The following is a 20904-nucleotide window of genomic DNA, read 5'->3' on the forward strand; positions in this document are numbered from 1 at the left end:
CAGCTGTGAGATGACCTGACTGGGGAGCAGCCGCACTGGCTCCTGGGCACTCTGCAGTCGCTTTCCTGTACTGCCCACATCTTCCACGGCTGCTGAACCCCGCCACGGCCACGGCCCGTAAGCACCTGGACTGCCCCCAATGCTCTTTGGCCCGCTGGGGACCCTCAGAGGAGCGGGAGACCCACGGCGGTCCCAGCACTGATAAGACGACATAACCCTGCGTTTCCAGGCCCGGCCCGGAAGCAGCTCCGGGGCCACAGAACCCTTCCTTCACCCACCCGAGCACATCTCACCGGGGCGACACCCAGTCCAAACCATCCAAGGAGGCAAGAGCTGGGGGAAGGCCAGACCACCTCCACCTCCGCGTTTTGGTTCGTTTTCACGTTTGCTTCTGAGATAACGGCTGCCAGGTAGGTGGACCTCAGCCTTCCTTAGACTGGGCTCCCAGCCCTCCCCTGCCCGCCACAGCAGCTGACCACTGAAACGGCTCACAGCCCAGGCCCGTCTCTGTGGGACTGTCGATGCAGGTCCCAGCAGGGGCTGCGCCCCCCCCCCCAAGTGGTGTGCAGCCAGGACCGCAGGCAGGCCCCATCTTCCAAAGCAGCAGGGAAAGGGACCGGTGCCCCCACTTGGACAGGACCCCAGGGCAGGAACAGCCGCTGGAATCAACTCCCCTTGTACTCACTTTCTTACAGCCTGCCCGGAGAGGCTGTGTACATCTCAATGACTAAAATAATCTGGAAGCCACTATTTTGAACTGGTTTTATTTAATTTACAGAAACCTGATTGGAGTTTAGTATGTAATTATAAGTCCAGTAACAATTCTACAAAAGTGGACATACAATGCCAGAATTCCTTAAAAGCAACTAACATCGTATTCTTCTTCTGCATAAAACATGCATTAACTGCCCCATGTTGGCCAAGATCAGTCTCTACAAGAAGAGACGGTCCAATACAGTAAGAAAGCTAGTTGTGAACAACAGGTAAAAAAGAGGTTTTCTGGTTAATGTGAAAGAAGGAGCAGTACCTTTCATAGAATCAGCCCTTCAGCATGGGGTGGTTTGTATTATTGTGTTGCACAGTGACACGTCACCTCTGAGAACTGGTCCTGACCTGTCGTAAGAAGTAAGGAACTTTCTGGCAGTTAAATCAAACATCAGAGAAGACAGAAACTTTCCAGCCACAGCGACCTGCTACTTGTGCAACCTTGCAGAGCAAGTGCAAAAATCCTGGCTTGGGAGAGCCCCCCAACTGGGGGTTGTGGACAACCTCAAAGAGCCCTGAGCTTTTTTTTCTAACCCCAGCCCGTACCGTTTTCCTGCAAGGCCAGCCCAGGGCACACGAGTCTCCCGTGGCCAGGAGACGTTCAGGCTCCTACGCCCTCATGGGGCTGTCATTAGGCATGATGCTGAAAAGCACGGGACAGACCGTTTCTCCGAGGCCGTGACTTCCTGTGGCTCTTGTTCATCTCGTCTAGGGAGCAGTGGACACTTGTCTAAGTGGCCGCTGAACACACAAAGGAATATGAATAAACACTTGTGGCCCCAGAGCCGCCAATGATTATAGTCACAGTCCTCAAAATGTGTCCTCTGTTGTCAGGACAGATCTCATCCCTCCAGGAGAGCAGCTCTGCCTTTAGCAACGGGTGTTTTCCACAGACGGAGGGCTTTCAAGAGATTGCAAACCCACTGAAAGGACTTCCCTTCAAACACGGGGTTCTAGACAATATTCCATGAGGTCTTCAAAAGACCTCGTTGTCACCAGGGAACCAGCTGTGGACATTACCTTCTGTACATAAAGCTCATCACTTGCGCAGCCTCCGGCCTTATCTGGAACATTCCACACAGTCTGCCTCTTCTAACACTGGGCGCTCACTGCCCTGCTCACTACAAGGAGGCGAAGCCAGTATCTTTTCTCTTCAGCACAATTTAAGGGGAAGAAAATAATTTATTGGGATTCTAATGTTTCATAACAGAACAGTATCAAAATAGGTGTTTTTAATATATGCTTATGAATATCCCTGATAATACAAAGAAAGCCAGAGGACCCTGTGAGCGCCACGGTTCCCAGGGCGGTGCCGGGGCCGGTTCCGAGGCAGCAGAGGACCTGCGGTGCCGGCCGTGTTCGGCAGGAGGCCCGTGAGCACTACAGTACTGAAATCTAATATGCTAGTGCCAGTAGGCTTGTGAGCGCAATGGTCACTTCCAATTTCTTAGGAAAATCCGTATCAAAGGCCGGCTTCCTCAGCCCTGCCAGCGGCTGGCAGTCCGGCTCCTCCAGAGGCTGGGCCCCGGGAAACGCGCCTGAGCAGAGGCGTGGGCGGAGCAGACCGGGCCCAGGAAGCTCCGACCTAAGGCACCTCGATCACAGGGCTGAGGGGACCGAGTTCTGGCCGACAGGCGGGTGCCTCAGAGCAGGCCCTGGGAGACAAGCGCTCTGAGGCAGAGGAGACACATTGGGGAGTTCATGACCAAAGACCAGAAAAGAAACTACTTTCTCAAAACCAAATCAAACTTCTTACAACTTATATGCAAACCCCCTGGGTAGACGGGGTGGGGGTGGGGCGGGGGGCGGGCTGAAGTCTGGAACGAGGCGCTTCGGGCCGAGTGGGAAACAGGAATGCCGCTAGGAAACCAGCAGCACTGTGGCCGCAGGTGAAGGAGGGAGGCCGCTCCAGGGCAGGGGGCCCCCAGGGACGACGGGGAGAGGACCAGATGGGAAACAAGCCCCTTTATTCCTGGGGTGGGGGCGCACTCAGCAGCCTGGGTGAGAAGGCCCTCGCCCCACTCTAGCTGCAGTAATACTGCATCCCATCCACTCTTCTCCTCTTTTTTGACTGAAATTCCTCAAAGAACTGCTGGATGTCCTCTCTCTTCACAACCTGTGGACGGAAGCAAAGATTAGGAAAGGGAACACAGTGCAGAGCAGCAACAACCTGACATAAGGCTCACAAACAAAGCCAACTACTCTCTCCACGCGATCGAGTCCCGGGCCCAGAGCGGCCGCCTGCTCCGACGGCCGGCCTGCTCCGACTCCCGGTCAGCAGACCGCACGAGCCCGAGCGCGGCCCCACCGCCACGCTGACCCCTCACGCACGAGGAGGAAAGCGCAGCCCTGCGTGACGGCGGCATCTGAAGAGCAGACGGCATACAGTGCCTGTGGAGGGCCCCCGGCACGGAGGGAGTTCTATGCCATAAAAATGAGAAATTTCTCTTCCCATTTTATCGGGAAAAGGATTGCAGCATGATACAAAGTGTCTATGACATAAACAAAGTATTGAAATCAGACAAAGGGAAGTAGAAGTAGAAAGTGGCCGGGCTGCCCAGGAGTCCCTGCTCACCCAGGAGTCAGTCTTGCCAGCGATCTGACCTAAGGCTGTCTAACGGCACCACAGGGACAGGCGAACTGCTCTGAACTACAAGGGCAGCACATGCTGTTGTTAGGAGGAAAGCGGTGGGCCCGGGAGGAGGGAGAAAGCAGTGAATGCACGTGAGCAAGAGGAGGAGAGAGATAAAGGGACAACCACTGGTGGATCAAATGAGAATCCCTCCACTCCCCAGGGGGAGTGGTGCTAACATGCAAACAGCAAGGCTAACTTGAAGGACTTCCTTGGGTAAACTGAGACACTTATTAATCCTTCCAATTACAGGACTTAACATTTTGTCAGTTCTCTTCCCCAGAGCAGTAGCTGATAGGCCAGTTTCACAAACACTATCGGTCAACCTGCTGGTCAACCGGTGAGCAATTAGAACCCCTGACAGATTCAAGATCTAGACGGCTGCCACTCTCCGAGGTAACTGTAGGACAAAGCTCTACAGCACTTAACTAGATGGCTGGAGATGCACACTTATAACATGCTAGTAAATAGGGTACTTGGGAGTTCCAGTCAGAGGATTTATCCTTACCTTGAAGCTCAAACATTCAACACTGAAAGTCAATGAAAGGAAAACATTTCTCCTGCAAGGACACTGTGGGAGGAGACCTAAAAGCACACCAATTAGGATGTGCAATTTTTAGTTTCTAGATGTCCACAGTCAACACGCAGGGTAGAAACATTAAAAAAAAAAATACTTGGGTTCAATAATAAATCAATGAGTTGGTTTGTCTCAGAAAATGTGCAGTTTCTGAGTGGGTATAACAGATACAAACATTAAGTAGAGGCAGCCCACCATCTCAGAACATCTAGAACTTAGTACCATCTGTGGACACAAAAGCCAAAGTGGGGAACTCTTATGGCAACTTACGGATTCTGTTTGTTTGCTAAAGATCCAGTTAATAATATCATGGAACAAATAATACAAAAATAATATTTTCTGTCCTTTTAAACCATCACATTATTTGGAATTTCTCTTAGGAAGACTCATAAAGAGCGACTCTAGTGATAGCAGATCAATATGTTAAAGACACATGAAGACTTTGAATAAAAATATTTGAAATATTAATGGAAAAAGACAAACGTAACTTTCTGTGATTTTAAGTGTGTCCATGTAAAATAAAATTAATTAAAGAGCACTGTGACTACAAAGTACACAAGCGCAGAGGCTCAGAGCTGGTCAAGAACCCATGCTTGGACACATCAGAAGAACTCAGATGTCCACTAATGCAGTTTAAAACAGTTCCACCACGAACACTCTCAGTTCTAGCAAGAGAAGCATGAGTCTATGTTAACCAGACAGCCTTTGCAACAGAAATAACTCTGACTGTAAAATTCAATTATGACTCAAGACCATTTTGAATTCTACATGCAAAGTTGGTTCTCTGAGTCGTCCCAATTTTATATATTGTAAGATCAACCTGAATGATTGTTACTGAAATTCAGTATCTGAAAAAAGAATAAATGAAGTAAACAAGCAAAAAAAAGGAGTAAGAATAACTCTAGTTTGAGACCTGTTGGGAAGCAGGAAGACGTTCGCAGTGACAGTGAAGAAGGTTCTCTATAAAATGAGAAAACTAGTCAAGAGAGGGCTCTTCTAACTTCTGAGTTTACAGTTCACTTTGCGGAAAGGCAGCACGGTGCCCGTCCGGAAATCTGGGAAGCTACAAGTTCTCCCATCTGTGGAAGAAGAAACGACCTCAGGTAGGCTGGCAGAGGCTGCCTCCAGGAAAGGAAGCCTCAGGGCACCTCCTGAGCATCCATCAGGCCCCGTGAGCGGGCTTGTCTGGCCAGCTACAGCAGAGTAAAGCATCTGCCCAGAAGGACAACCTTAGGCCATGAAAAAAAAAGTTAAATTATCTTTTATACCTGCCCTTGGAAGGTGGAAAAGTATTTTAGAAAAAAATTGAAAAAAACAAATTTCACCACAAACATAGGAATAGTAAAGAGCTAGGAAGTACTGTAAATTCATCTAGAATGCCACTGAAAATACTGCACGTTGCAGAGTCAGCGTGCCCCTCGCAAGTATATAGATTTTCTTGCTGGTAAGAGAAATGTTTTATCTCCTAATTATAAAGTTCTTTTACTCTAAACTATAGGACCCAGAATCCCAAAAATAGGGCCTGCTTGTAATTTTTCCTGTCTGGTCACTTTTCTTCCTTCTCTGAGGATCCTTGCTTGAAGGTCAGGTGGGCAGAATCTAGAACCCAGAATTGGATGGCTGGCCCACGGGCCTTCTCCTAAGCTACAACTTCTCTCTCCAGGTCCCTGTGACCGCTCCGCCCCTCATCCTTCTGGCCTGGGCTGGGAAGGACGCATGGTGCAGCCTGTCTGCGGTGTCTCACCACCTCTTATTGGTTTCCATTAGCTCTGCTGGCGGTAAACTCTCAAATATCCAGTTTAAGATGCACATTTTTTTCATTAAAAAAAAGAGTTTATTCAAAACATACAGGGCTATGATTAAAATTCTTAAACTCAACGTACCGTGCCTTCATCAGCAAATCTCTTGAGATAGTCTTTAAGTTCAGTTTTCAAGTCGTTATACTCTAAATCAAAGCAATAAGACAGAGAAGCATTAGCTTTTAGGAAAAAAAAGTCCTTTATCACTAACTGTTGAGTATATACAGTTTAAATTTTAGTTAACAGTTTCAATTTTTCTTTAAATGAAACCTACATAGAAACTTGTTCCGTTTCTCCCAAATTCCTTCATTTTGACATTAAAAATATTTTCATTAAATAAAAACAACAACAAAAATACAACCTCATAAACCAGAGATAGTCTCACTCCCAAAAAGTTAAGGCATTTTTAAAAGGTTTTCTGTCTCTCTGGAATGCTAATGTTTGAAATGACCTTGATTCACCAAGTATTTTTAAAACTTGTTCCCTCAATCAACCGTTTGTATTAGGTATGAAGCTCACTGAAGGTTACAAAAATCATTTAGATGCAGCCTCCATTCTCGAAAAGCTTTTAGTGTAATAAAGGCAAAAGGAAATCAAATAGTTACAGATAAAAGAAAACGATCAATGCCATGAAAGGGCACAGAGGTGGTGCCATCCCCAGAAACTGGCTGGGAGAGAAGTCGCTAAGATAAGCTGGGCATGATGGGGGAAAATGTCAAAGCCTGCGATTAAGAGTCGGGATAGCCCTGGCTGGTTGGCTCAGTGGTAGAGCGTCGGCCTGGCGTGCAGAAATCCCGGTTCGATTCCTAGTCAGGGCACACAGGAGAGGCGCCCATCTGCTTCTCCACCCCTCCCCGTCTCCTTCCTCTCTGTCTCTCTCTTCCCCTCCCGCAGCCGAGGCTCCATTGGAGCAAAGATGGCCCGAGTGCTGGGGATGGCTCCTTGGCCTCTGCCCCAGGTGCTAGAGTGGCTCTGGTCGCGACAGAGCGATGCCCCAGAGGGGCAGAGCGTCGCCCCCTGGTGGGCGTGCGGGTGGATCCTGGTCGGGCACATGCGGGAGTCTGTCTGACTGTCTCTCCCCGTTTCCAGCTTCAGAAAAATACAAAAAAAAAAAGTCGGGATATTTCCCCCCCAGCGGTTTCCTGTGAATCACTGAAGGAATCTCAAGAACTGTCAAAAGATGACGTGTAATGCTCGATGAAAATTATTTTCCATTGGATGAAAAAAGAAATTGACTCTCTAATACTCTTTATGCACACATCTCCCCTTAATCAAAACAGCACATGCTGTGGCTTCTCAAGCGTGTAATTATGCTAGCATATGAGCCTGGTTCACTGGTCACAGCAACTCAATACCCAGCAACATGACCCTTAAGCAAGTATAGTTGAGTTCCACCATACAATTCCAAATTTAAACTTTCTATTAAAACAATAACTCGTCTTTATTTTTCAAAAGCAAGAATAACTTTATGAACTTCATGGATTTTCGCACTCAAACAGTACTTACCACAAATGAGTTCCACTTGTTGGACTCGGTTCATGCTGCTCAGGGTGTCCATTAACGGATCTGCCCTGTCAGCTGCCTGGTCAACCTTGCCCTTGTTTTCATAAGCCAAAACTGTGTCATACTCGTCTGTCAGGAACAGGACATCGAGATCTCCATACATTTTCTTTAAAAAATAAAACCAGTTTCCCCATTAGAACACATGTCATTCTCAGAAAGCCAACCTCATGAGAATCACTAACAATTTAGTTTTTTAAGATTAACTGCCAGAAAATCCAGAGCCTTTTACCACAGAGTTGCTTGAGTGAGTTCTTCTATTTGCCCAAATCTCTCTTAGAAACCTCCCAACTTCCTAGTAGATGTTGTACGGGCCAACAGATCTTTACTTAAAAACCACTGATTTTCTGTAACTCCCAATGTGTGTCCAAGCAATTCTATGATATAAAAAGCTAAGAACTGCTATTACCACTAAAATGAAAATAAATAAATAATAAGTAATCCACAACTCTTCATTTCTTCCACAAGCATTTAGATACTATTTCATAAGTTTGCTTAGCATAAAAAAAATTTTCTCGACCTGTGGTGGCGCAGTGGATAAAGCGTCGACCTGGAAATGCTGAGGTCGCCGGTTCAAAACCCTGGGCTTGCCTGGTCAAGGCACATATGGGAGTTGATGCTTCCAGCTCCTCCCCCCCTTCTCTCTCTCTCTCTGTCTGTCTCTCCCTCTCCTCTCTAAAATAAATAAATAAAAATTAAAAAAAAAAAAAAAAAAAAAATCTCTAAAAAAAATTTTCTCTTCTCTACACTCCTACACTCCTAACATCAATTTCATAAATATACTTTTCAGATGTTCTTATTTTAGGCATCTGTCCACAAACACACTACCACTGAATTTGTCAGGTGCTTACCATACAGTCTTTGCAGGTACATAACTTGCTACGCCAGTTCAGGGGCCAGTAGGTAGCGGTGTCTTTCTTTATAAAATGTTTAGCTTTAAGCTCCTGAAGTTTGCAGCTGGACTGTGATTCTGTGTTGAGATGTTGATTCTTAAACACTGTCTGAAATAAAATTAAGTTTTAAAATTGTGTTTTTCACACTATCATAGTTTTCATAGTTTAAACTTGTAAGAGAACTTTAGGTAAAATATACAATTCAAATCCAAAGCTATAGAGCTTACAGAATTCATTTTGCTAAAGTTTTATTTCTTTCATGGCTCCTCCTTCATCTGTTACCTGGAGATCGGATGCAGAACTGGAGCTGGTACACGGTTCACTCGTCTGCGCTGCTTTCACTTCCCTGACGGCATCCTCTGCACGTTCTGGCACGTCCTCTTTGAGAGCACTGTCTTGATGATCTCCATTTTCAGGTTTGATAACTTCCTGATCACCTATTCCATCGCCATTCAGTGCCAACCCATCGTCCTCGGCAGATGCTTTAGTTACTGTAGGATCAATGGAAACACACACACACACACACACACACACACACATATATCCACAGACCTATTAGACAAGGAGAAAAATCACTTTACCTGATTAAAAAATACTTAAGGTCAAGATGGTGGTATAGGTAAACATGGTGCTCAAATCCTCCCACAACAAAAATCAAAATTACAACTAACCTACAGAACAACCATCATTCAAAACTGCCTGAAATCTAGCTAAATGGAAGTCCTACAACTAGGGATTTAAAGCAGCAGCCACATCGAGGCTGGTAGGAGGGGCTTCTCCCATGCCCACGTGTGGTCGTTTAAAATCAACAAGGATTATCTGTGCTACGGCAGCACCCTAAGGAGCATGGGGTCCCAGCCCACACCAGGCCTCCCAGCCCAGGCTTCCAGTGCCAGGAAGAGAAGTCCCCATAATGTCTGGCTGTAAAACCAACGGGGATGTGGCTGAGTGAGACAGAGAGCGGCTGCCCCAGGCAGCTCCTCGCAAAGGGCCTGCGCTGACTTACTGGGACTCCCTTCCTGAGCCCCAACACTGGGGCAGAAGCCTGAAAGGAACCAGGGGTGTGGGGGGAGGAAGTGGACTGTCTGGCATCAGAGCAAGAGCTGGGGGGCAGCTTTCTGCCTGTTGAAAGTGCTGGCAGAGGCCATTGTCCCTTTTCTGAGACCCCTCCAACCTCCAAAAAAGCCACCAGGCTGGAGCCATATCTAAGCTCATACTGTCTGCCCTGCCCAGATGATTCTGAAACCCACCACCCAACTTGTGGGTCCACCCAAGCTGTTTCCCCTGGCTTTTCCAAACAAACGGCCTCTCTCGCCTCATGCATCTGACTTTCCTAAATCTCTCAGGCAAGCAGCACCTGGCCTCTGCAGACCCTGTACCTCCTGCTTAGTGACCCCAGGCCAGGCACTAGTGGCAGCTGACCTTGGTTCACAGCCTGGCCCCTCCTGGGCACCACTAAGCCCAGCACAGGTGGCAGCCACCTGCACACTGCTCTGTAGTTTGTAGCGGGTGGCCCCAGGTGGGGCACAGATGGTGACAGACACTGCCTCTCCTGGGAGGCCCAGAGCCCGTGCACTTGGTAAACAGCATAGGGAAAATAGTAATATTCTAATAATTATGTATGATGTCAGATGAGTATGAGACTTGTCAGGATGATCACTTAGTAAATTATATAATGTCTAATCACCAGGTTGTACACCTGAAACTAATATTATATTCTATATCAACTGTAACTGAAAAATAAAAAATTTAAAAAAAATTTTTTTTTAGTTAATTTAAATTTAAAAATAAAAAGAAATATTTTATAGTCTGGAAAAGAAGAGTCAATCTTAATTGTTGGAATAATGAGAAAGGAAACCAATACTTTTTTAGGTTATGACTGCCAATCCAGAGTTCAAATAATTTACTAGTTTATTTAAAAATATAATCACGCCCTGGCTTGATAGCTTGGTTGGTTAGAGCATCATCTCGCTGCAGAGGTGGCCGGTTTGATCCCCGGCTCAGGGTACATACAGGAACAGATCAATGTTCCTATCTCTCTCTCTCTCTCTGTCTCTTCCCTCACTTTCTATTACTTTTTTTTTTAATTTTTATTTTATTCATTTTTGTTTGTTTGTTTTTTATTTTTTATTTATTCATTTTAGAGAGGAGAGGGAGAGAGAGAGAGAGAGAGAGAGAGAGACAGAGAGAGAGAAGGGGGGGAGGAGCTGGAAGCATCAACTCCCATATGTGCCTTGACTAGGCAAGCCCAGAGTTTTGAACCAGCGACCTCAGCATTTCCAGGTCGATGCTTTATCCACTGCGCCACCACAGGTCAGGCTATTTATTCATTTTAGAGAGGAGAGAGAGAGAGAGGGATAGAGAGAGAGAGAGAGAGAGAGAGAGAGAGAGACAGGGGGGAGGAGCTGGAAGCATCAACTCCCATATGCGCCTTGACCAGGCAAGCCCAGGGTTTTGAACCGGCGACCTCAGCATTTCCAGGTCGACGCTTTATCCACTGCGCCACCACAGGTCAGGCTTCCCTCACTTTCTTAAATCAATATATATATATATAATTTTTTTGAAAGATTTTATTTATTGATTTTAGAGAGAAGAGTCGGGGGTAGGGGAGCCGAAAGCATCAACTCGTAGTTGCTTCTCATATGTGCCTTGACCGGGCAAGCCCAGGGTTTTGAACTAGTGACCTTAGTATTGTAGGTCGGTGCTTTATCCACTGTGCCACCACAGGTCAGGCTCAATCAATAAATACTAAAGATATATAAAAATATAGTCACTACTTAAGCACTTTCTGTGTGATAAAGAAAGAAAACTACCACAGATGTTGGAGCTGAAATACCTCAAGAAGTAAGAAGCAGTAGGAAAAGATTTAACTGCAAACACAAGTAACAGTGTAGTTCTGAAAAAACAACCAGCTTTTCTTTATGAGGAAGCAATTTTTTTTTCTTTTTTTTGTATTTTTCTGAAGTTGGAAACGGGGAGGCAGTCAGACTCCCGCATGCGCCCGACCAGGATCCACCCGGCACACCCACCAGGGGGCGATGCTCTGCCCATCTGGGGCATCGCTCTGTTGCAACCAGAGCCACTCTAGTGCCTGAGGCAGAAGCCACAGAGCCATCCCCAGCACCCGGGCCATCTTTGCTCCAATGGAGCCTTGGCTGCAGGAGGGGAAGAGATAGAAAGGAAGGAGAGGGGGAGGGGTGGAGAAGCAGATGGGCGCCTCTCCTGTGTGCCCTGGCCGGGAATCGAACCCGGGACTCCTGCACGCCAGGCCGACACTCTACCACTGAGCCAACCGGCCAGGGCCTGAGGAAGCAATTTTTAAAAAATGGGTATAGAGGCAGAAATACTGTGAAATAGCTCAGGGTACATGACAGCATTTGAACAGGAGAGGAACTCTCTGCTGACAAGGAAGAAACTGAAACTGAAGGCGAGTGCTCAGCTAAGAACGTCCAATGAATGAGAGCCACATACAGTCCAGGGAAGTGAGACAGACTGGGAAAGGTGTGAGCAGAGGGAGGGAGTGCCGAGTCTAAGACCTCTGAGACAAATGAATGCGTAAGATGATGCAAAAGAAAAAAAAAAAGGAAAAAGTATAGGATGAGATCATAGCTAAGGCTATGCTATTTGTGGTTTATAGGTGAAGGGGCCCTCTAGTTGAGAAGGGCAAGAAATTAAAAGGCCATAGCAGCAAATACTATGAAATGTGGCCACCTAAAAAATTAAGTAGTACATATGGCATTGCAGTAAAATAAAATATTTAATGTCTCAAGACAGTTCATTGCTGATTGGTTGTTTTGGGCCAATTTCTCAGTGTCTAATAAAAACACTAGACACCATACCCACCACCCCTCTCCCCAGCCAACAGCACAGCCTACATTGAAAAGCAATGATTTGGGTTCTACTCATCTTTCAGAGTCCCAATTCAAAAACTCCCTTTCGCTTTTCTCTACTTCTGGTCTCATCCTCGCTGCGTCATGCCATTTAAGCACAGATTTGTTCTCGGTAGTCTGATCAATCTATAAGCACCTCATGGAGAAAGAACACATCTTACACTTTTTCTATACCTCAGAGTCTGATTAAAAATAGTTGCTAAAAGTTCCGGACTGAAAAAGAAATTCTGGACAGCACAAGCACAAGTCTGTGGCACACCGCTCCACAGAGACGCCTACCTGCCCACTGCGCAGCGTACGCCCACAGGAAAGAGCAGCGCTTCATACAGGCCTGGCACACCATCTCCTGAAAATCCCCACTCTCTGGGGGCGTGGCACCCAGATGCTGTGAAGACACAAAACTGAGCATTTTTCTGTGATCTCCAGGCTGTCCAAAATGCTTGTTATTTTATAAACAAATATTACAATAGTACACTGACCCTATCTTTACAGTATAATGTAAAATATAACACAATTCTAAAAGACAAGACCTTTTCTCCTTTTGTGAAGACAATGGCTTTAAAAGGTAAAAAGCTTCCTTACCCTTCCATGGAACCAGTCTTCACAGACTATACACTGGATCATCTCATCTGGAATCTAACATGGAAAAGTAGTTTGTAGGTTAACAATTACAATGAATTCTGGGACACAGAAGTAAATATGGCACACGGTAAAGTGAGATATTAAATAATTCTCTACCAAATCTGCGAGACCGCTATTAACAAGGATATCCAACCGGACGAGAAAGACAGCAAATCAAAGGGCCAAAGAGAAGTTCATTCGACATGAGCTGGTGCTACAGAAGGGTTCCAGTGTAATAAGCACTTTGCGAGCAAGCAACTGCCAAAACTCTCTTTCACATCAGTTAATATCTGATTCTCACAAAATTTTATAAATAAGCAATGTGTTTTCATTTTATACACAGATCCATGTCCAGGGAGGTAATAGAGAATGTGACAACTGAAACCTTTTACCACACCATGGTTGCCAATTCAGATAGGTTATTACAAATTTCCAATAAACTCATGAAAAGATGCATAACCTCACTCACCATCAGGAAAGAAAAAGAAATTTTTTTTTTTTGGCAGAGACAGTCAGAGAGAGGGACAGATAGGGACAGAGAGACAGGAAGGGAGAGAGAGATGAGAAGCATCAATTCTTCATTGTGGCATCTTATTTGTTCATTAATCGCTTTCTCATATGTGCCTTGACCAGAGGGGGGGCTACAGCAGAGTGGGTGACCCCTTGTTCAAGCCAGGGTCCTTGGGCTCAAGCTAGCAACCTTGGGCTTCAAGCCAGTGACCTTTGGGCTCAAGCCAGCAACCATGGGGTCATATCTATGATCCCATGTTCAAGCCAGCAACCCTGGGCTCAAACTGGATGAGCCCGCACTCAAGCCCGTGACCTCAGGGTTTCAAACCTGGGTCCTCCACGTCCCAGTCCAATGCTCTATCCACTGCACCACCACCTGGTCAGGCAGGAAAGGAAAAAAATTTAAATTATTGTTCTCCATCCATAAGAATGGCAAAATTTAAAAAAACTTATAATGTGCAGGGATGACAACAGTGTTGGGGAGAAAACAATATCACATGCTGATGGCTGAACCCTTTTCAGACAGGATCACAATTTTAAATACAAATATTGTTGGACCCATCAATTCTACCTCTAGATATCTGTTCTACATAAATCCTGCAGTTTACTCAGTTATATTACTGTATAAGGGTGTTCACTGCAGCTTTCTATATAATACTGAAAAAAAAACCCATTCTGCTATAGAATATTAGGTAACTAACATATGGCTTGTCAAAGATATACTGATGAGTGAGAAAAGCAAGTTGCAGAAGTGAATGTATAGAATTTCCACTTTTGTGAAAAGGAAACTAAGCCCTGGCCAGGTAGCTCAGTTGGTTAGAGCATCGTCCTGACATGCCAAGGTTGTAGGTTCAATCCCCGGTCAGGGCACAAACAAGAGTCAAACAATAAATGCACGGACACGTGGAACAATAAATCGATATTTTTCTCTCTCTCTCCCCTCTAACCCTTCATCTCTCTAAAATCAATAAAAATTTCAAAACAGGGAACTATATACTGAAACATACATTCACTCACTTATATGTGCACATAAAACGAAAAAACACTAAAAAAATGTCAAAAGTGGTTATGACCGGAAGAAAGGTACAGGAGTGAGGGAGAACTATTCTAAATTCTGTCTATATTTCTAATCAAAAATTTTAAAAGGGGCCCTGGCCGGTTGACTCAGTGGTAGAGCGTCGGCCTAGCATGCAGGAGTCCCGGGTTCGATTCCCCGCCAGGGCACACAGGAGAAGCGCCCATCTGCTTCTCCATCCCTCCCCCTCTCCTTCCTCTCTTTCTCTCTCTTCCCCTCCCGCAGCCAAGGCTCTAGTGGAGCAAAGTTTGCCCGGGTGCTGAGGATGGCGACATGGCCTCTGCCTCAGGCGCTAGAGTGGCTCTGATTGTGGCAGAGCAGCGCCCCCTGGTGGGCATGCCGGGTGGATCCCGGTCGGGCTCATGTGGGACTGCCTCCCCGTTTCCAACTTCAGAAAAATACAAAAAAAAAATAATAAAATAAAATAAAATAAAATTTTAAGAGAATCGTCTGTACACGCTATTTATTTCCTTCCAGGAAAGCAAGAACTTGAAGTCATTTTTGAGGAAGTGATTGGGGCAGCAGCGCTGGCAGGCTAAGACAGACAGGAAGGAGTAAGGTCAGGTCTCGGGAAAGTCTGAGGCAGCATTGCGTTCTCGTGATGTATGAATGAGAACAGCTGGGCTCTGTACCAATGATAGAGCGAGCCCAGATTCTTCAGAAGGGATAAATCTATAATCCTTTCACAATCCCCAAATTCCCACAAACCGCTACAGGGGCCCAGATATGGCAAGAGACTGAGAAGCGAAGGCTAGCAGTGACACAGTCCCAGGAGTTAGCCCCCAATTCTCTTACCTCATCTTCAGGATCAGGATAAGGTCTCTTGCAAATGCAGTACAATCCAAAAAAGTTGTCATTATACTTATTGCTGGAATTTATCTTTGCTTTATCCTGAAAGATATTAATTTCAATATAATTTGTTCTAATTTTAAACGTAATTTCATGCATCACAACATTTCTGCATTCAATAAATTTCTGCATTAAATACACAAAGAAAAAGAATTCAGGATACAGGGAAAAAAGAAAAATCATTTTTTGTACCTTTTTTTTGTGGCAGAGACAGAGAGAGTCAGAGAGAGGAACAGACAGACAGGAAGGGAGAGAGATGAGAAACATCAATTCCTCGTTGCAGCTCCTTAGTTGTTCATTGACTGATTTCTCATATGTGCCTTGACAGGGGGGCTACAGCAGACCGAGTGACCTCTTGCTCAAGCCAGCGACCTTGGGCTCAAGCTGGTGAGACTTCTTCAAACCAGATGAACCCACGCTCAAGCTGGCGACCTCGGGGTCTCAAATCTGGGTCCTCCACATCCCAGTCCAACGCTCTATCCACTGTGCCACCGCCTGGTCAGGCTTTTTGTACCTTCTTTGTAGCAACTGGGGGAAACTGAATATACCCATTTAATAAAATAGTAATGAAAATTAATCATAAGTATTAATTATCAACCTGTGTAAACTGACACTGGCCTAGAGTTTCCAAGTTCTTAATAGCGAACTATAATAGCCAAAATCCCCAGGTTACAAGAAGGTACAAAAAAAACCCAAGAAATTTGTCTAAAAATAATCTTTAAAGGAGGGAAAAGCATAACAGTTTTAGCCATTATGACTGAACAATATAAAAATCCCTTTTCATGGCCCTGGCCAGTTAGCTCAGCGGTCGAGTATCGGCTTGGTGTGTGTATGTCCTGGGTTTGATTACTGGTCAGGACACACAGGAGAAGTGCCCATCTGCTTCTCCACCTCTTCTCCTCTCATTTCTCTTTCTCTCTCTCTCTCTCTCTGTCTTCTCCCCCTATAGCCATGGCTTGATTGGGGCGAGTTGGCCCCAGCACTGAGGATGGCTTCATGGCCTCTGCCTCAGACACTAAGAATAGCTTGTTTGCTGAGCAATGGAGTAATACTCCAGATGGGAAAGTATCTCCCACTAGTGGGCTTGCTGGGTGGATCCCAGTAGGGGTGCATGCAAGAGTCTGCCTCCCCTCCCCTCAATGAATTAAAACAAACAAAACAAAAACAAAAAACAAACCCTTTTTCTTTCATTTCTATTATTTCACTAAAAGTTATTGTATAAGCATAGTTTTCGTTAGCCAAAATGCAATGAAGAACTCTTGCGTGCATCTAGCCCATACTCATTACAGGTTATATTTATCCAGTTTTTAGCATCAAACCCTTTGCTTTAAAAGCCTGAAGAGCATGAAAAAAGAAAAAGAAAGAAAAGCCTTAGAGCTTGAGCACAACCAACATAATTAAACCTGAATCACTGCAAAGAACACTTCCCCAACCCTTTCATATTCATCACAATCTATACTGTACACTCTAAACAGGTACTTAGTTCTCCAACAGGATAATAAAAATGGAGTCTAACATCGATCTGGACCTGTGGTGGCAGTGGATAAAGCATCAACCTGGAAACGCTGAGGTCACTGGTTCGAAACCCTGGGCTTGCCCGGTCAAGGCACATTGCTGCTACTCCCCCTTCTCTCTCTCTCTCTCTCTCTCTAAAATGAATAAAGTCTTAAAAAAATTTTTTTAAATATAACATTGATCTGTCCATTTGCAAATAGTATAAGAACTTCCTTTTTAGAAAATATCTGGATTTTATCTACTCTGTCAAATATCAATCTCAGCTATTTTCTTTTTTTTTTTTTTTTTTTTTTAAAACTTAACCTAGTTTTTATTTTTATTTATTCATTTTAGAGAGGAGAGGGAGAGATAGAGAGAGAGAGGAGAGACAGAGAGAGAAGGAGGGAGGAGCTGGAAGCATCAACTCCCATATGTGCCTTGACCAGGCAAGCCCAGGGTTTCGAACCAGCGACCTCAGCATTTCCAGGTCGACGCTTTATCCACTGCGCCACCACAGGTCAGGCAATCTCAGCTATTTTCAATATGTTTATAGTTACAGTGTTTACTTACAGGAAATAATTTGCATTCCAAATTTTTAAACTTGCTGTTTCCACAATCACAACGAAAATTTCTGAAACAAAGGAGACAGAGCCAATTTTAATTTTTCTTTTAAATCTAATGACTTTTTAAAGTTCATATTATAGCCTCTTCCAAATCATTTCTAGGATCTAAAAAGTGGCCTTCGGTGCTGCTCATGTATCCAACTCAGAATTTCTCCACTCACATAAGATTTAAAAATTCTGGAAATTAACATGCAAAGACAAATATCTATATAATACTCAGAGACACAAGTAAATTAATGACAGAGAAGAATGAGTAGTCTGAGTTTGTACCATAATTATATTTCAAAAGGCCCTCTTGAAAAACTATTATCTTGAGTTCTATAAAACCATAATAAATTTTACCAGTGCAAAGCTATTTTGAATGGAAAAGAAAGACTAGGGAAAAAGTGTAGCTGGGAAAGAATCTAACCATTTAAAAAGCATTTAGTACCAATCTCTGACTTGTCTTTACCTTTTTGTGTATAGCTCAAATAGTTTATGACTTCCGTGACATTCATAACTGCAAGCTAGGCAAATTCCTGCTGGTTCTTCTCCCTCTGGGGTGCAGGTACTACAGGCATACAGTGCCTGTCTCTTCACTGAGCCCTAAAAGCCCCAAAATTGAAAAAGAGAATGAAATATAGCATAGTTACCTAATAACCATACTGAGAGCTAAGAAATAAATGAAATCAGATTATGTGACCCCGATCTTCCTGTAAAAAGCACTAAGTTTAATAAAAAAACTTACACAACAGAGTGCTAAACATTGCTGCATGTTTCCTATCACTATATATGTACTTTTTCTAGTGCTTGTTTTCAGTTTTCTCTTAAGTGATAGGAAGTTTAATATTTTCTTTTTTTTTTTTTTATAGAGACTGAGAGTCAGAGAGAGGGATAGATAGGGACAGATAGACAGGAATAGAGAGAGATGAGAAGCATCAATCATCAGACTTCCGTTGTGACACCTTAGTAGTTCATTGATTGGTTTCTCATATGTGCCCTGACCGTGGGCCTTCAGCAGACCGAGTAACCCGTTGCTCGAGCCAGTGACCTTGGGTTCAAGCTGGTGAGCTTCGCCCAAACCAGACAAGCCCACACTCAAGCTGGCGACCTCAGGGTATCAAACCTGGGTCCTCCACATCCCAGTCCAACCCTCCATCCACTGCGCCACCACCTGGTCAGGCAAGAAGTTTAATATTTTCAATCAGCTGTGAATAAGCTGGTCTACTTAATCATTTTAACACATGAAAATGTTAGGAGAGTGTGTATAGGTTTATTTAAGTAATAGCCACCATTTAATTTGGGAAAATGCTTGTGATTCCACAAAAGAGAAAAATCAATGCATTAAAAAAAATCCCTTTGATTTTTTTGAGATGTATGCTGAAACATTTAGAGGTGTAGTGTGGTGATATGTGCAATTTATTTATCTTTCTTTATATTTAAAAAAAATTATTGAATGTATTGGGGTGGCATTGTTTAGTGAAATTATACAGGTTTCAGATGCCCAATTCTACATCATCTCTATATGGCATTGTGTGTTCACCAGCCCAACTTTGCAATTTATTTTCAAATGGTTCATCACTAAACAAAAAAGAAAAAATATATATATTATCAAGGAGAAAGACAAATATAAAATGTTAAAAACTGAATATATGCAAGAGATACACAAATATTCATAATATTATTCTTTCAACTTATTTGTAGATTAAAAATGTCTCGAAATAAAAAGTTGAAGAGCCTGGCCTGTGGCAGTGCAGTGGGTAAACCCTCGACCTGGAGGCTGGGGGCCCCGGTTTGAAACTCTGGGCTTGCCGGGTCAAGGCACATATGACAAGCAATCAATGAACAACTAAGGTGAAGCAACTATGAGTGATACTTCTCACTCCCCCACGCCCTCCTCTCTCTGTAAAATCAATAAATAAAATCTTTTTTTAATAAAGTTGAAGATAAAGCAAACCTTGATGGTTACCCTCCTCTAGAAAGGAAGGAGACGCGGGGAGCTCTGGAGCCAGTCATGTTCCGTATCTTGATCTGGGCGCTAGGTACTTGCCTGCAAGTGTTTGTTTTCCAGCCCTACACGTGATTTGTGCACTTTTCCATATATTTTATAATAAAAGGAAACATTTAAGTGAGTCTGTTTTATAAAGCTCACATTTAAAAAATAGCTTACAGAGTTATTTTTTAAAAAAAAGAAAACCAGGCAGTGGCGCAGTGGATAGAACGTCGGACTGGGATGCTGAAGACCCAGGTTCGAGACCCCGAGGTCGCCAACTTGAGCGTGGGCTCATCTGGTTTGAGCAAAAAGCTCACCAACTTGGACCCAAGGTCGCTGGCTCGAGCAAGGGGTTACTCAGTCTGCTGAAGGCCCACGGTCAAGGCACATATGAGAAAGCAATCAATGAACTAAGGTGTTGCAATGCGCAACAAAAAACTAATGATTGATGCTTCTCATCTCTCTCCGTCCTGTCTGTCCCTGTCTATCCCTCTCTCTGACTCTCTCTTCTCTGTAAAAAAAATTAAAAAAAAAAAAAAAAAAAAAAAAAGGAAAGCAGAGTAAAAGTTATTCTAGTGGTAACCAAAGGTTTTAAAATACCAACATCTGGGACTATCTCTGGATACCAGATGTATGTAAAAACCTAACCACTCTGCAGTGTAAACTCAACTGGTCAACGAGAACCACCTCAGTCCACACCACAAAGACCCCCAGGCTTTCTCCTCGTTTCCCCAGTGTTCCATTCCACTGCCCTGGAAGGCAACCTTCATCCTACCAATTCTCATCCCTTGTTAGTTTTCTTGTACCCGCCTCAAGCCGTTTTCGTACCTAGAAATATATGAGTCACCCAACACTACATCACCCCCCCCTCAAATCCTTGTTCACAAGTCTTCCAAATGCCAAATCTCCTCTTCAAACAGATCCTTCTCTCCCTTCCTCCCCGCGCTCTGCCTGGGCCACCTGCTGTTCCGGTCCCCGTGCGGGGCAGACTGCGGAACGACCTGGCACTCGTCTCTCCAAAATACTACCCGCTCCCCCAACCTGCAGACGACCTGGCTGTCAGGGAGCCCGGCCCATTCGGGGAGGTTTCCAAATCCAGGGCTCTGCCCTTTAATTTTGCTTTGACTCTTCCCGCTCGTCTCCCAATAAATACTCTTAGGAGGGGGAAAGTAGGGACAAAGATGTCTGGAGCCGAGAGGTCACCGGGATGGCTTCGTGAAAACGGCGAGGCACCGAGAACACACAGGAGAGGAAGACAAGAGCGGCTGCTCCGGAGCCAAAGCCTGGAGAATCTGAGCGGCCGGAGGAGGAAAGGGCGCAGGAGGCTGAGGGTGGAAGGGCAGCTGGGCCTGGTATGGGGAAGCCTGCGTCCCAAGGCGGCCCCGGCAGGCGGGAATAGAGCCGGTCCGGCGGGGAGCAGAAGGTTCCGCGGGAGTCCGAAGGAGCCGAGGCCCCGCCGCGCGCCCACCTGCGAGTAGGAACACTTTTCGGAGTCGCTGCCGCCCAGGACGGCGCACGCCTCATTCTCCAGCTCTTCGTCCTCCTCAAGTACGTCCACCAGCGACACGACGGGTTCGGCTCCTGCCATCCTCAACTGTCACCGGACCACAGCTTTACCCCGGAGGAGGCGGGAAAAGCGGCCAC

General features: G+C 45.0%; 1 protein-coding gene across 1 annotated transcript; it reads right to left on the reverse strand.

Moving 5' to 3' along the window:
• Positions 1-748: 748 nt before the first annotated feature.
• On the reverse strand, positions 749-20903 carry UBR7 (ubiquitin protein ligase E3 component n-recognin 7). Its single transcript, XM_066342397.1, has 11 exons — positions 20729-20903; positions 17740-17873; positions 17236-17296; positions 15118-15213; positions 12699-12752; positions 12396-12501; positions 8509-8717; positions 8185-8334; positions 7280-7442; positions 5858-5919; positions 749-2881 (listed from the first exon to the last, which is right to left on the reverse strand). The coding sequence occupies exons 1-11, from the start codon at positions 20846-20848 to the stop codon at positions 2789-2791; spliced, it is 1248 nt and encodes a 415-aa protein (XP_066198494.1). The 5' UTR covers positions 20849-20903; the 3' UTR covers positions 749-2788.
• Position 20904: the final 1 nt, after the last annotated feature.

Source organism: Saccopteryx leptura, chromosome 6 (assembly GCF_036850995.1).
Source record: "Saccopteryx leptura isolate mSacLep1 chromosome 6, mSacLep1_pri_phased_curated, whole genome shotgun sequence".
Classification (NCBI taxonomy): Eukaryota; Metazoa; Chordata; class Mammalia; order Chiroptera; family Emballonuridae; genus Saccopteryx; species Saccopteryx leptura.

Coding starts and splice junctions, on each gene's coding strand:
- UBR7 (XM_066342397.1), bottom strand. CDS start 20,848: ATGGCAGGAGCCGAACCCGTCGTGTCGCTGGTGGACGTACTTGAGGAG. Junction 12,753..15,117: donor ATCCTGATCCTGAAGATGAG/GTAAGAGAATTG, acceptor TTTCCATGTTAG/ATTCCAGATGAGATGATCCA. Junction 2,882..5,857: donor GATTTGCTGATGAAGGCACG/GTACGTTGAGTT, acceptor TTCCGTCCACAG/GTTGTGAAGAGAGAGGACAT.